The 13684-nt window shown below is 32.7% G+C and overlaps 1 protein-coding gene across 1 annotated transcript in view; it reads right to left on the bottom strand.

Moving 5' to 3' along the window:
• Positions 1-538: 538 nt before the first annotated feature.
• LOC149409594 (uncharacterized) overlaps positions 539-13684 on the bottom strand; it is a 130945-nt gene continuing 117799 nt past the window's right edge. The window contains exons 19-29 of the mRNA XM_089649458.1: positions 13427-13665; positions 11503-11585; positions 11040-11226; positions 9930-10067; positions 9502-9529; positions 7823-8895; positions 7236-7403; positions 6039-6139; positions 2836-4698; positions 1317-2045; positions 539-668 (exon numbers count right to left, since the gene is read on the bottom strand). Of these exons, the coding sequence (XP_089505584.1) occupies positions 1326-2045; positions 2836-4698; positions 6039-6139; positions 7236-7403; positions 7823-8895; positions 9502-9529; positions 9930-10067; positions 11040-11226; positions 11503-11585; positions 13427-13665 (4600 nt within the window). The 3' untranslated portion in view covers positions 539-668; positions 1317-1325. The remainder of the gene's footprint in view (positions 669-1316; positions 2046-2835; positions 4699-6038; positions 6140-7235; positions 7404-7822; positions 8896-9501; positions 9530-9929; positions 10068-11039; positions 11227-11502; positions 11586-13426; positions 13666-13684) is intronic.

Here is a 13684-nt window from a genome sequence, read left to right as displayed (position 1 = left end):
ATCATTGAAAAAAATTACGAAGTAAATGTTAATGGTGAGCCTGAATGAAGGAAAAGAATTAAATCAGTTCGAAGAAGCTAATGAATCAATTCCGAATATGATGCCGGTAATTAGTTTTATAGAAATTAACGCTCTTTGCTTTGAATGAAATATTTATAAAATAAACGATTTACTAAAGTTGTTGTGTAATTGTGATTTGTTTCACTTAACCTGCTGAAACAGGATGAATCGATTCATATCTGAAGAACCGGGTTAAATTGATTAAGGTACTTGGATGAAACTGAATTGATTCACACTCATCCAGTCAAACTGACAGAATTGATTCACCAAACCTCAGAATCAGATTGAATTAGTGCAAATCAAATGTAATGGATTGAAAAAAAATCAATTAATCTGTTGAATTAAATTGAATTGATTCACTTGAGCCATCGAATTCACTTAACGTGTTTTTTTTTCATTGATTATTTTGTGCTACTTAAATAAAATTTTACATAATATTAACTTTGGCTTTATATGGGATCATCTTTTCTTACGAATTCCATTTTCTGTTGCTCTTTGATCTTCTTCATTTGTGCGTATATTGATGCCTGCTTATAGTTAATAGGTCCGTAGTCTTTCAAATCTGCATCGGCGTAAATCAGTTGGTCGTTTATATCAGGTTTGTAGGGCTATTGATAAAAAACAAATTTATTAGTATTTTGCAAAATAAACATAGCAATCAGACAACCGTACATATTTTAATAAAAATGCACCACACTTGTGCAACAATCCAATATCAATAAATTACTCAGTTTGATTTTGGATTCACGTTTATTTCCTCCCTAACCACCAGTGAAATCAGTGAAAAACTTTAAAAAATCAAGATGGCCACCGATGTTATAAATTTTGACCTTAGATTTGAGATAAGTTTCCTCTTAACCTTGTTCATACTGGTTTGAATGAAATCGGTGCAGAACTCTAGAAATTCAAGATGGCTGCCGAATCTCCATTATCGATTTTTATCTAAATCAATTCAGAACTTTATAAATTCCAGATGGTCGCTGAAATGATACATTTTGAATTTGAATTCGAATTTCACTCGAAATCTTTTAAAAATTGTACTCCCCTTTAAAACATCAAATTTTCAACGGACATTTTTGATACCATCAAATGGTACCAACTAACCTTAAATGGAAGAATTTGCGTATAAAGTCTAGCGTAATAATACTATAAGATAGTAAGTTTTCATTCAAATTAAAGAAAAGGTCTTGTTTTATTAGGGCAATTCCAAGACATAAAGAAAAGCGTACATCAACAAAAAAATATTAATAACATACCTGCCATGCTCAAATGTCTACATCGTCAAACTTAAGTGTTGCGTACGGTGTTCTTTGTCTATTAGTATCAACGCTTTTATTAGTTAGTCTGTTAGACGCGTCCTTCGAGAAAAGCTGTCGATTTGAATTCACTTTGTCATTGTATTTTTTATTGTGATCTTCTAAATCCAAATCTGCATAAACCAAACGCTTTTGAGCTACTGATGGTTTCAAATTTGATTCATCAGATTTCGGTACGTATTTATGCTTGTTTAACGAAGCTAATGTATATGTTGGAGTGGATTGTTTCATATTCTTTGATTGATTGATAGAATTGTTTCTCGCTGGTGATTCTCTAGTTAAAAGATCATGAAGTTTGTTCATCGTATCTCTATGTGCGGGATCTATTTCGCTCTCTAAACGATATTCGCTAGCTCTCAATTCTCTAAACGAGTCTTTCCTAGTGCTTTGCTGTTGTTCTCTGCTGTTTTCCACGTTGTGGTTGAATCTATTGCTTAAATTCTCTAAGCTTTCTCTTGAGTTGATGTTTTTGTTTGGTTTGTAAATCAAAGGTCCCAATGAGTCTTCGTTTATTGTTTTCGGGTCACTTTCTTTGACCGAGTGAATGGGTTGGAAGTAGCAAAAGCTGTGATGTTTTTGCAATGGTATGGTCATGGGTCTTGCTGTACTGGGATGGGTTTGGTTAAGATTTTGGTTGAGTTCATGCCTGGATCCTAGCGGGTTAGTGTTCTGAAAATATTTACATGGGTTTATATTACAATGCCACTCTTTTCCATCAATATTTCATATTTAATTATCTACTTCAGTCGTTCATATTAACCTCCTAAACACCAGCATGTCCGGGTGAGAATCATTTACTAAATATAACTAGCTATTGTGTGGAAACTACTTACGGTAGATTGTACACTATTTTAATAAATATATAAACAAATTATCTGGTAAGACGGTTACAATTTACAAAAACAGCATATTGTAAAAAACAAGTAAGTTATAACGAAAACAGAATCAAATGGAGCACGGCAAATTTTTTGTTGCAGCACACCAAGAAGTAATTGTGAGAATTTGAATACCTCATTCCTATTTAGGGTTCTAATCACCCATTCCTATTAAAAATTAATATTACTCGGTAGAAACTATACTGCTTGTTCGTGTTAGTACATGTGGGCTTTTCAGAGATGACAATCTAAAAAGTGGAATTCTACATCACTGTTGTTGAATTTGTATCATCATTTTGTAAATATTTGTAAGATTTTTAGTCACTTGTTATAGGGAATCTAAATCATCACTTGTGAGAAATTATACCACTTTTTCTTACATCATAATACAGCTTTTTCAAAGTTTTAGCATGAAACCTATTACTAAATGACATTTTTCTTTATAAAACTACCAAAAGGTGGTGCAAAATTGTGCAGTGCAGAGGTAAAACAAATATCACAGCCTAATTTCTTGACTAAAACTATCTTTCATCAATACTTTCGACCAAACAACGGTAATTTTAACTTAAGAATCAAACAAATACCTGTCTAAAGTTCAATTCTCTAATTTTCGCTTTCACCAAAGATCCATCGCTTTCATTTGTGGCTTCCTTGAATTGTTGCCTATATTTTGATGCCCCTTTTGAACTCAAGTTACTCTGGCTTCTTCTAATAGAAGAATTATTGCTGTGCGTTGGATTTTTTGGGATAGGTTTTGCTAGTAAGTTAGGAATTTGTAATGGTTTATCCGGTTTTAAAACATGCTGTTTTGGTACAACTTTACCAATGTTTTTAACATTATCAGATTCGAATTTATATGAAGAATTAGAAGTCCCATCCAAAATATTTTGAGTGTTGCTGTTGATTTTTGATTCTGTTTTTTTGTCAATGATCTCAAATAGTTTTTGAGGGTCTGATCCGAATTTTAACTCCATTTTTTTGACTGGTGTTTTCTCCAATGGTTTTATCGATGTTTTTAAACCAAGCTGGATGTTACTTTGTTGTTTTAAATTCTGTAATGTTGGACCAAACTTAAAAGGAACATGGTCATCTTTTTTAGTAGCAATTGGAGGTTTGATTTTGGGTGTTGTATCGACGATGCTAGGAGAAACTTTAGGAAAGTGCTGTATCTTTTGCAATTCATATTGAAAAACTTTTTTGATTTGTTTGCTGTCTTCTTTCAATTGATTTGTATCATTAAATGAATGATTTCTTGACATTTTGCTACTTTTTAATTTGCCTTCTTTCATTGATTCTGTCTTTTTAACTTCGGCGCTTGGTTTTTCGTCTAAAATGCCACTTTTTGTTGTCCGTTTTGGAAAAGTTAAAGAAATAAATTGTGGTGTATTTGCAACTGGTTTCTCTGATTCTTTATTCAACAGTTTTAATTCATTCTTTGGTTTTCTTGGCAAAGTTTTAGGGGTTTCACCAATAGGAATAAAATCTGATTTGAAAACACCGTCCGTGCTGTCAAAACCATGTTTGACAGAACTATTTGTTGTTTTAACCGGTATTCCCAAGGTCTGCGCATTCAATAAACCTATCTGTGATGATAGATTAGCGTATACATGTTCTCTCGGTGATTTCTTTGTCATATGTTCAACTTTTGCAGGAGATTTACCAGTTCTTGGTGCCGGTGTAGGAGTTTTATCGCTTTTATTTGATCGATTCTTTTTATTAGAATCGATAGGACTATTCTCATAAATTTGTATCGAATCCGTTAGATTTTGAAATGAGGCATTCATACCATCAAGGATTAAACTCTTGCTTGGTAAACCAATCTCAGGCGAAGAGACAGACGTGTAATAAAGATTGGGAAAGTTGGCATAAATAACATCATCATTTCTACTAACCATGTCTTTAAAGATTCTATCGTTTTTGCTAACTAACACATAATCAATTTTAGTCAAATCATCGGGATAAAAACGTTCGAGTTTTCGCTTTCGCACCATTTTCATCGAGCTGAACTGAGGTTCGTTTCTTTGGTCCTTTTTCACGTTTAGCGAATTGAATTTTTGATCAGTTTCATCACAAGATGAACTGTTGTTTGTTTCTCCTATTTGGTTCAATCGACTATTATACATTGTTGAGTTTGCGCATTGCGGTATGAATTGTAATGAAGACTTAACTTCAGCATTTGAACTGAAGTATGCATTATCATTTGCGTTGAGTTGCGTGAGGGTTTGCGTTGAAACGGATGGAACTAGCGTGTTGGCAGATGAAGTGTTTGATTTTGTGAGGTTAGAAAACATGACATGAGGATTGTGGGAAAATGGAGGACAGGATATTATTCTCGGAGTGAAAGAAGGATTGCATTCCAGTTGCTTCTCTAAATTGGCTTCTGGGGTTTTGGCAGATTGCTGGAGAACTATTGCTCGAACAACTCGAGGCTGAATTACTTGCACAGGCTATTCATTTGACAAATTTCAATATGTTGTCAGTTTTCCAGTATTTTGTCAATTTACAATATATTTTGTTAGTTTCCAGTTTTTTGATTATCAATGTGTTATCATTTTCCAATATATTGTCAGTTGCCATATGATGTTGTATATCAAAAATATTAAAAGTTTCCAATAAATAAACATGTTGTTAATTTACAATTTATATTGTTAGTTCCCATTATGTTGATGATTGTCAATATGTTGACATTACACAGTAAATATTATGTTGTTAGTTGCCGATATGTTGTCGATTGTAAATGACCAAATTATTTATATGTTACCAATATATTGGCATTCCATTATTCCATTCAATGTGTTTTCGTTTTAATTTGACAATGATTGTTTATATATTTTGTATTTGCCGTCATTTTATTACAACATATTTCATTGAATATTGCCATTTTATGTTGTCAGAATCCAATATGTTGTTAGTAGTTCCCAAATTGTTGACATGTTTCGTTTTAATTTGACAGTAGTCGAATTATTTTGTTATTTAAACATATAACAATGATTGTTGTTATTTCATGTTGACGGTACCCAATTATTTATGTAGACAGATGTTGTTATGTGGTTTTGTTGGTTATTTTAATGCAAATCACACACAAACAAAAACAGCAGCAATGACATGCAGAGCGTGAAATAAAAATAAAACAAATTAATTAGTAAAAAAACAAATACTTATTTTTAAAAAAGCAGACACACAAATGCACAAAAAATCGGTTAAAAACTTTTGTGGATTTAAATTTTTTTACCAAAATACTAAACGTCAAATTAAAAACATTGTTCTTAAAAATATAGTTTCCATGTCTTTGGAATTTTAAGCTGTGAATGATGCTCTACTAGCATCTGACATTGATTTAATTTGAAACTTATGAAACACGGTAACAGTGTTCAAATTCCATCACATTTGATGACAACACAAGTCATTTAGAATTTTTGATCTGTTTGATGATCCGGTCTCTGTTAAACGCACTTGATTCTCGTTTCAGCTGTTGATCAAAATGTAAGAAACCGATAAACATAACAATATAACCGTTATGCTTGACAGCTATGATTACAATTTGATCAAAAGCTGAAACAGCCTGGTATGATTATCACAATTTGATCAAATCATTCAAATATCAAAAATTCAAAATGGCCGATTTGACGGATATTAAATAATGTGATGGAGTTTGAATCACCCTAACCTATAAATAGTTCAGGTTTTTAAGGATTTCTAAAAATTTTTCATTCAAAATAAAATGTTTCAAGAAAAAAAAAATTTAAGCAGAAACATAATGAAGAAACTGAATCCAGGGGTCACAAACCTTATTGGGAGCCTGCTGCAGGCCGTGGAAGGGGAGGTTCTCGTACACGCCTGGGTTGTCAATCCCTGCAGGTTCACTGTCCGCAGCACCATTCGCAGGGGCTACCAAGTTAAACACAAATTCATAATTAATAAATTTTTATTTAAAAGAATCATCTTAACACAAGTTAGAACCATAAGGTACTAAGTCAGTGGCGACATTGATTTCCATTCAAATCAATATGTAAGGCATTTCTAGTGTTCTTTATTCTATGGGGATTGGGGATACCAATATAAAATAAATCCTTAGAATTTGGTTTATTTATTTAATTTTATATTATTTTCAGAATATTCAAAAATAATTCAGTGAAACGAATATATTTTTATTTTTTGGAATAACTTAATGAGTAAAACCTCAAATTGTAATATTTAATTATAGAAGACAATATTAGCGATTGCTAAACGAATATTTGAAACAGAAAAAGATACGGTCACATCAAGGACTCGAACCCAGGATCCTTGCCTTGCCGGGGCATCGCTCTACCAACTGAGCTAATGGGACCCTATCTCCTTCGGTCATATTTAACTGTATCATACTTCAAATAAGAACTACCAACATTGCGAGTCATGTCATGTGACCGTGTCTTATTATCGTATATCATTTAGGAATCGCTAATATTGTCTTCAATAATTGAATATATTATTAACAATGAATTAAATTATTAATTAATTCTGTGAAACAAAATATATTATTAAAATCACTGACGGGACAATCCAATAAAATTGAGTTTTTGTTGTGTCTATTTGCCTGCAGTAAGCGCAGTTTTATCTTATTTAGAGACAACATTGAACATTTTCAAATATTGAATTTATTTTTAAAAAATCACTAAACTGACTACACAAACAGGCATCAACTCATCCTAACACTGGAATAATTGGTATTTTTCGTAAGTTTTCTAAGTCCATGATGTCAAACCTTGACAAAAATGCTTCAAGCAACACATTTCATAGATTTTAAAAATTGTGTCGCTTTTCAGAATCATAAAAACTAAAAGAAAAATTTTGCTGAAAATTAATAAAAATATGTTGACAGCCACATAATAAAAAATGGTGTACTTATTTTTCCTTTTACTGAATATCTTGTGTTCGCTTTACATTACAGTTGTTTTATTTACAAATGTTATTTTATGATTAGTTAACAAACCGTTAAAATTCTTACCATCTCCTGGTTTTTTTCTCTTTCTTGAATTCGAGCTGCTTCTAGATTGGTTCGAGTTATCTAATTGTCCCAAGTTATGGGCAGAACCAATTGTGTTACCAATATTGGGATTCTGATTGTTATTTTGGCAGTCAACTACTGTTTTAGGCAGTCTCCTAAATGTTACAACTAAAAAAAACAATAAACACAATAACTACAACAGAAAACATGCAAAGCAATAACAAAACAGCTTTTTCATATGATTCATAATTAATTGCTTAAATTAAGTTACATGCATTTTAAACTGAGTGACTGCTAAGTTGAAATTTAACTCAATTACCAAAATTCATATATTAATTGTCGAAGTTGATCTAAAATCATAAAATATTGATTTCTTTAATGACCTAAATATTTTAAACAAAAATTAATAAAATAGTTGCAAGGCAGATATGATTTGAGATTAAAAAAACTTGTTTCATCGCATTTAATGACTTTATCGCTTTACAAAAGTGTATTGAATTGTCATTGTGTTGAGTTATTATGGAACCATATATTTCATATAATTTGATTATTTTTATGTTAAAAAAATAGTATAAAAGATGTAATACCTCCTTCAGAAGGTATAATGGGTGAGGAAGATTGAAAACAGGATCTCAATTTACTCTTGTGTCCTTTTTTATTCACTCTTCCATCTTTTAAAGAAAATCCAACCAAACTAAGCGCTCTCTTATTAGATTTGGTCCTTTTAACTTTACTAGAACTTGCCCCATCGCTATCGCTTATGCATTCATCCTCATCGCTTTTTAAATTCCGATCCGTCCTCAAAAAATCGATTTTGTTAAACAATTTGAAGCATCTAGATTTCTTTCTTGATGGTCTCTCAGATTTCATTAAATTTCTACATTTGTCTTTATCGAATTTGATGCTTTGGTTCATATCGCGATTTTCGTTCAAGTCTTGGACAATTATATCGCAATCTCTTTCCAAAATACCGATCTTTGTCAAGTCTTTTTGCTGATTAACACTTCTTTTACCATCTTCCGCTACACAAATTTCTTCTAGATGTATATCCATGTCGCTGCTATCAATTTTAGCGGCGTTCCTACCAAACTTCTTTGGACTCAGCGAATGATTTGAGTTCACGTGAACTAAAACGCCTGGTTTTAGTGGCCATTTATTTCCCGCTCTTCCGACATTACGGTTTTTTTCCGCCATCTTGGATTGGCTGTCAGATTTGACGTTAGAAACTTCATTATCATTAGTTGAAACATCATTATTATTATCGCTTTGAAACAATGTTTCATTTTCGTCCTTTTTAAACATACTAGACATGCTGGCATTTTGTTTGCTTTCATTGCATATGGTGACACTATCAGATATCAAGTTTAAACTTGCATTTGACAGTGCGATTTGTTTCGCTTGTAAACCAGCTTGATAACTAGCTTCTAGTTGACTCAAATCTGCTTGTAATCTTCCAGAGTTTGCTGCATTAGCTAAAGGATTCAAATTTGAACCAGTTTTGGTTTGGGGAACTATGAATTGTCCTTGCATTGGTACAAGTCTTGATTTTTCATTGTATACCGGAGTGGTTGGAAGGCAAATTCTGGGAGATATTCCGGGAATGCTCTGAGAGACGATCGCTTGGACAATTGACGATTCGTTTTGGGCGGCAAAAGCGGCACTTTGTAGGTTAGGTTTTGTTTTGTAATGCGGAAACATGCCAAAACACAAAAGCAGAAGCGATGCAAATGAACATGAAAGAAAACAAAGGATAAATGAATAAACAAATAATAAATAAACCATTATTGAAAATGTTATGGAATTTGGATGAAAGACAAACATGCTAATTGATAATATGAAATAGAAAAACAGATAAAGTGACATTAGTATTATTACTTAAATAAATGTCTTTAGTAACCAATCGAGCTCTGTTATATTTGATCAGCGCTAGTTTCAATTTTTAGAATCATTTGAGCAGTTCTCGATAACCACTGATTCTCAAAAGGTTTCAGCATTTAATCAACTAAAATTATTAGCTGTCAAGAATTGCAGTATTTATTGTAAGTAATTTTGTTTTTAACACACGTATCAGGTGTTCCTTAAAAAGTTTCCAATTTTAATTTGAAAAAATTACAAAATGTAAACTTTGAGGTTAAAATAATAATAAAAGAATATTATTTTAAAAATTTTACAAAGTTTGTGTAAATAAATAAAAATAGCAGTGGATTTTAAGTAATAGAACACGCATGCAAATTAAATACAATTTTTTAATAAGGAATATTCTTACCTCTCCTCCAATGGAACTGGACTGTTGTCTGTTTGGGCCAATCGGATTGCGTGTTAGAATGACAGGGATAGCAGATAATGTTAAAGCATGCGCGTGAAAGGAATGCACAATAAAATCGTCAAATCCAGGTTAGATATGAAAAAAAAGATGATAATTATGTTTTAAAACGCTCATTATACATAAAAAAGCATAATAATAATAATAATTTTTATTCCAGGATTATAACATTCTTAGCCATAGATGTTTATTTTTAGGGCCATATTATTATTATAGCAAATTTTTAAACTATGTTTCTTTGTGATATGAAGTGACACGATATCAATAAATCACAACAACATCTGATATGCTCGTTACTGAACAACATCCTCAGGAATCTCATTTCTTGACCCATCACAACATGAAATAATAAGTGAGGTTATGGTACATACACTTGGAGGCCTTCCTTTTCCTGCGGCAGACGCACAGAATGATGATGCAGAGAAGTAGAACCAGGAGTAGAAGGAGACCAATTCCAGCGGCTACCAATAAGGCAGTTCTGCTCCACCAGCGCCACCATGGGAGCATTCCTGGAAATAGATATTTTTAAACTAATTGTGTCTGACAGCAAAAGCGTATTACCTAAAATGTTATAATTGAAATAATTAAGTAAATTTATGTTTATCTGTTCTCATATATTTCTAAGATGACTCTGACGATGATGAGTATATTTGAACTTAAGTATATTTGAACAAGCAGCAAAGCAGAAGCCCCAAAAAATTATTAGCGGTGTTCCCCAAGGGGACATTTGGGACCAATTATATTTATTATTATTTGTGAATGTTGTTATTACACACAACTACTATTGAAGACCAGTAAATCATTCTCTAATGTGTTTTAATACCTTGACCAAGCAGCAAACAGGGGGTAAAAGCACCAACGGAGTTATCAGCGGTGTTCCCCAAGGGTCACATTTGGGACCAATTGTATTTTTTATAATTTGTGAAAGACGTTTTTAGACACAACTACTATTATAGATCAGTAAATCATTCTCTAACGTGTTTTCATACCTTGACTAAGCAGCAAACAGGGGGCAAAAGCACCAACAGAGTTATCAGCGGTGTTCCCCAAGGATCACATTTGGGACCAATTATATTTTTTATTATTTGTGAAAGACGTTTTTAGACACAACTACTATTATAGATCAGTAAATCATTCTCTAACGTGTTTTTATACCTTGACCAAGCAGCAAAAAGTGGGCAAAAGCACCAACGGAGTTATTAGCGGTGTTCCCTAAGGCTCACATTTGGGACCAATTTTATTTTTTACTATTTTGAATGATGTTGTTGGATACAATTACTATTACAGACCAGTAAATAAACCACTAATGTGTTTTATACCTTGAACGGGCAGCAAACAGGGGGCAAAAGAACCAACAGCATAATTAGCGGTCCTGAAGAGTCACATTTTGAACCAATTCTATTTTTATTATTTGTGATTGATGTTATCAGATAATTTTACTATTATAGATCAGTAAATAACAATCTAATTTATTTTCATACCTTGAACCAGCAGCATACAGGGGGCAGAAGCCCCAACGGAGTTGTTAGCGGTGCAAACAAAGGTGCGGGGCCCATCCACAACGCTGCTCAGGAGGTCAAGGCGTAGGGTACTCTGAGACCCCCGGTGGCTGACTGCCTCAGAATCTACCGTGTCATTCTCACCCTTGAGTGACCAGTCAAATGTCACCTGAAAAAAGCATGATAACAATTTTTTACAATTTCTTCCACATAAATTAGTTACAATGTGCCTTTACTGAAGAAAATTTATATGTTCGGTAAACTTTATAATTTAGGTACTCATTTTTTGTCACTTAACATATTAAATTAATCAAACAAAAAATTGATCAATCCATTGATCCATCAAATTTTTCTATGCGACACATTCTTATTTCTGTTTTCACAAGTAAAAATTCCAATATATTTGATAAATGGTGGGACAATAAAAAGACAATAATCCACTTACTTCAGTTGGATTAGCATTGGCTGTACAAATGAGAACTTTCTCGTCTTCAACCTCCACTTGCGTTATAACACATTCTGGTTTGTCTGTAAAAAATATATATAATTTGTTATTAAACATAGCATTTAGTTCAGTAAGTCAAAAAGTACAAAATTATATTTCAGCACATAGATAACCTCTTATATATAAACAGGCTAGAACACAATCATAATACTCGTTTTAACTTTAATGAAGGACTTGTACCTAAGCATACCAATAAATATGGACAAATAATGTTAAACTACAGGGTTTTCCAATAAGAGGTGTTATTTTGAATAGCCCGCTATTTCGGTAGATGTTGCTTTTGAAGCTGTCATTTTTTAACATTTGACAAGTAGAAACTACGCCATTAATAAAAATGGAATGATACATGCTTCAACAACGCATTGAAATTATTAAATTTCACTTGAGTGAATCAAATGCAAATCATATTGAGTGATGAGACCCATTTCCACCTCGGTGGATTCGTCAACAAGCAAAAATTGTCGCATCTGGGGCTCGGAAAACCCAAGAGTTATTGTTGAAAAGCCTCTTTATCTTCAACGTGTGACTGTTTGGTGCGGTTTATGGTCCGGCGGAGTCATTGGACCTTACTTTTTCGAAAATGAGGCTGGAGCAACAGTTACGGTGAATGGATTGCGCTACCGAGAGATGATTAATGATTTTTTATGGCCGGAATTGGATGGTATTGATCTGGACAACGTTTACTTGCAACAAGACGGCGCTACGTGCCACACAAGCAACGAAACCATTTATCTTTAACGGTTGAATAACAAAATAACACCTCTTATTGGAAAACCCTGTATATGATTCCCAGTTGTTTTAATATGTTACCTGCTGAAATTAAAAACTGTGCCCAAAACAAACAATTGGTGAACTTACTGAAGAATTGGCTTACAGAAAGAATTAATTTTTATTAGCTTACAATGATACATTATTCTAAAGACTTTTAAAATTGTTATTTATGTTTTTTCATAATTTTCTTTTGCAATATTTCTGTTCAGATTGTACTTTCTGTGGTCCAGAAGTGGGAACTTTAGATCACATATTTTTTTGTTTTCCATCTCTTAACAATCTTTATTAAGCCTTGTCTATAATTTTCTCCCCTCAATTCAACGTCTCATCTGTTCTAAGTCTGAACTTGATGGCAATCTTCCAAATAAAATTGAAATTTGACCATTTAAATAAAATTAATATATTTTATTTAAATCTTCCCTTTCCAAATTTTTTGGTGATAAATTCTTAAGGCGAAGCTTAATACTAAGTCACTATTTTGATTAATCTTTATAAATAATTGGTGTACATTATTCATACCAAAAAATATGCTTTAGATAAATTGAAGGTTTTCTTGTCGTTTCGCTTGAGTAGAATACAAATAAAAAAATAAATTACTCGATAACAAAATATAAATGTAAACTACAAAAAAAAATATTTTTTCAATAGAAATGTATGAACGCCTAAAGGAAACAACTTAAAAAAATACAGTATTATAGCTAAGATTATCTGTGACAGTTTCACTTGATTAACTTTTTTGCTTTCTTAAAAAATTATTTACAAATTAAATAAAAAATCAGTTTTGTGCTTGAAATCGAATGTTTCTAGACTCTGTTTTTCAAGCTATTTTAATGCCTATTACCTACAATATAAGGTATACCAAGAATATACAAATTTTTGGCATGTAGCTTCCTCTTAATGAGTCTTTTGTTGTTGTGCTTTGAACTTAACCCTCTTTTAATTTTTACAAAATTAGTCGATTCTTGTCTTCTCTCACCCATCTGAAGCCTGCAACCTCCTGAAATCGTCAGCCCATATCATCTGTGGGCGACCTGCGCTTCTCTTTCCCAACTTATGATAAGAACGAAAATTATATCATAAAATTTACACTTACACATTACATTCAAATATGTCGTAATTTGAACCGTCCCATGTTTATTGGTAGCCTCGCACACCAGATCACCGCTCTCGGTCCTCTGAACTCCTCGTTTGAGGACCAGGGCATATCCTTTGCTTAGCACTTCCCTCGCTGGCTCAAACTGCTCAGGAGTCTCCGAGTTCTTCTTGGAGTCATCTGTCATGCGATTGGAAGCGTTGTAGCGGAGCCAGACGTAGGTCGGTTCGGGTTTACCTCTGAAATCATTAAAAAAAA

The sequence above is a fragment of the Hesperophylax consimilis genome, chromosome 30, assembly GCF_061612785.1.
Source record: "Hesperophylax consimilis isolate HC1 chromosome 30, BYU_Hcon_1.0, whole genome shotgun sequence".
In the NCBI taxonomy this organism is placed as follows: Eukaryota; Metazoa; Arthropoda; class Insecta; order Trichoptera; family Limnephilidae; genus Hesperophylax; species Hesperophylax consimilis.
The sequence above is the reverse complement of the archived record's forward strand: the minus strand, read 5'-3'. Positions and strand labels throughout refer to the sequence as shown.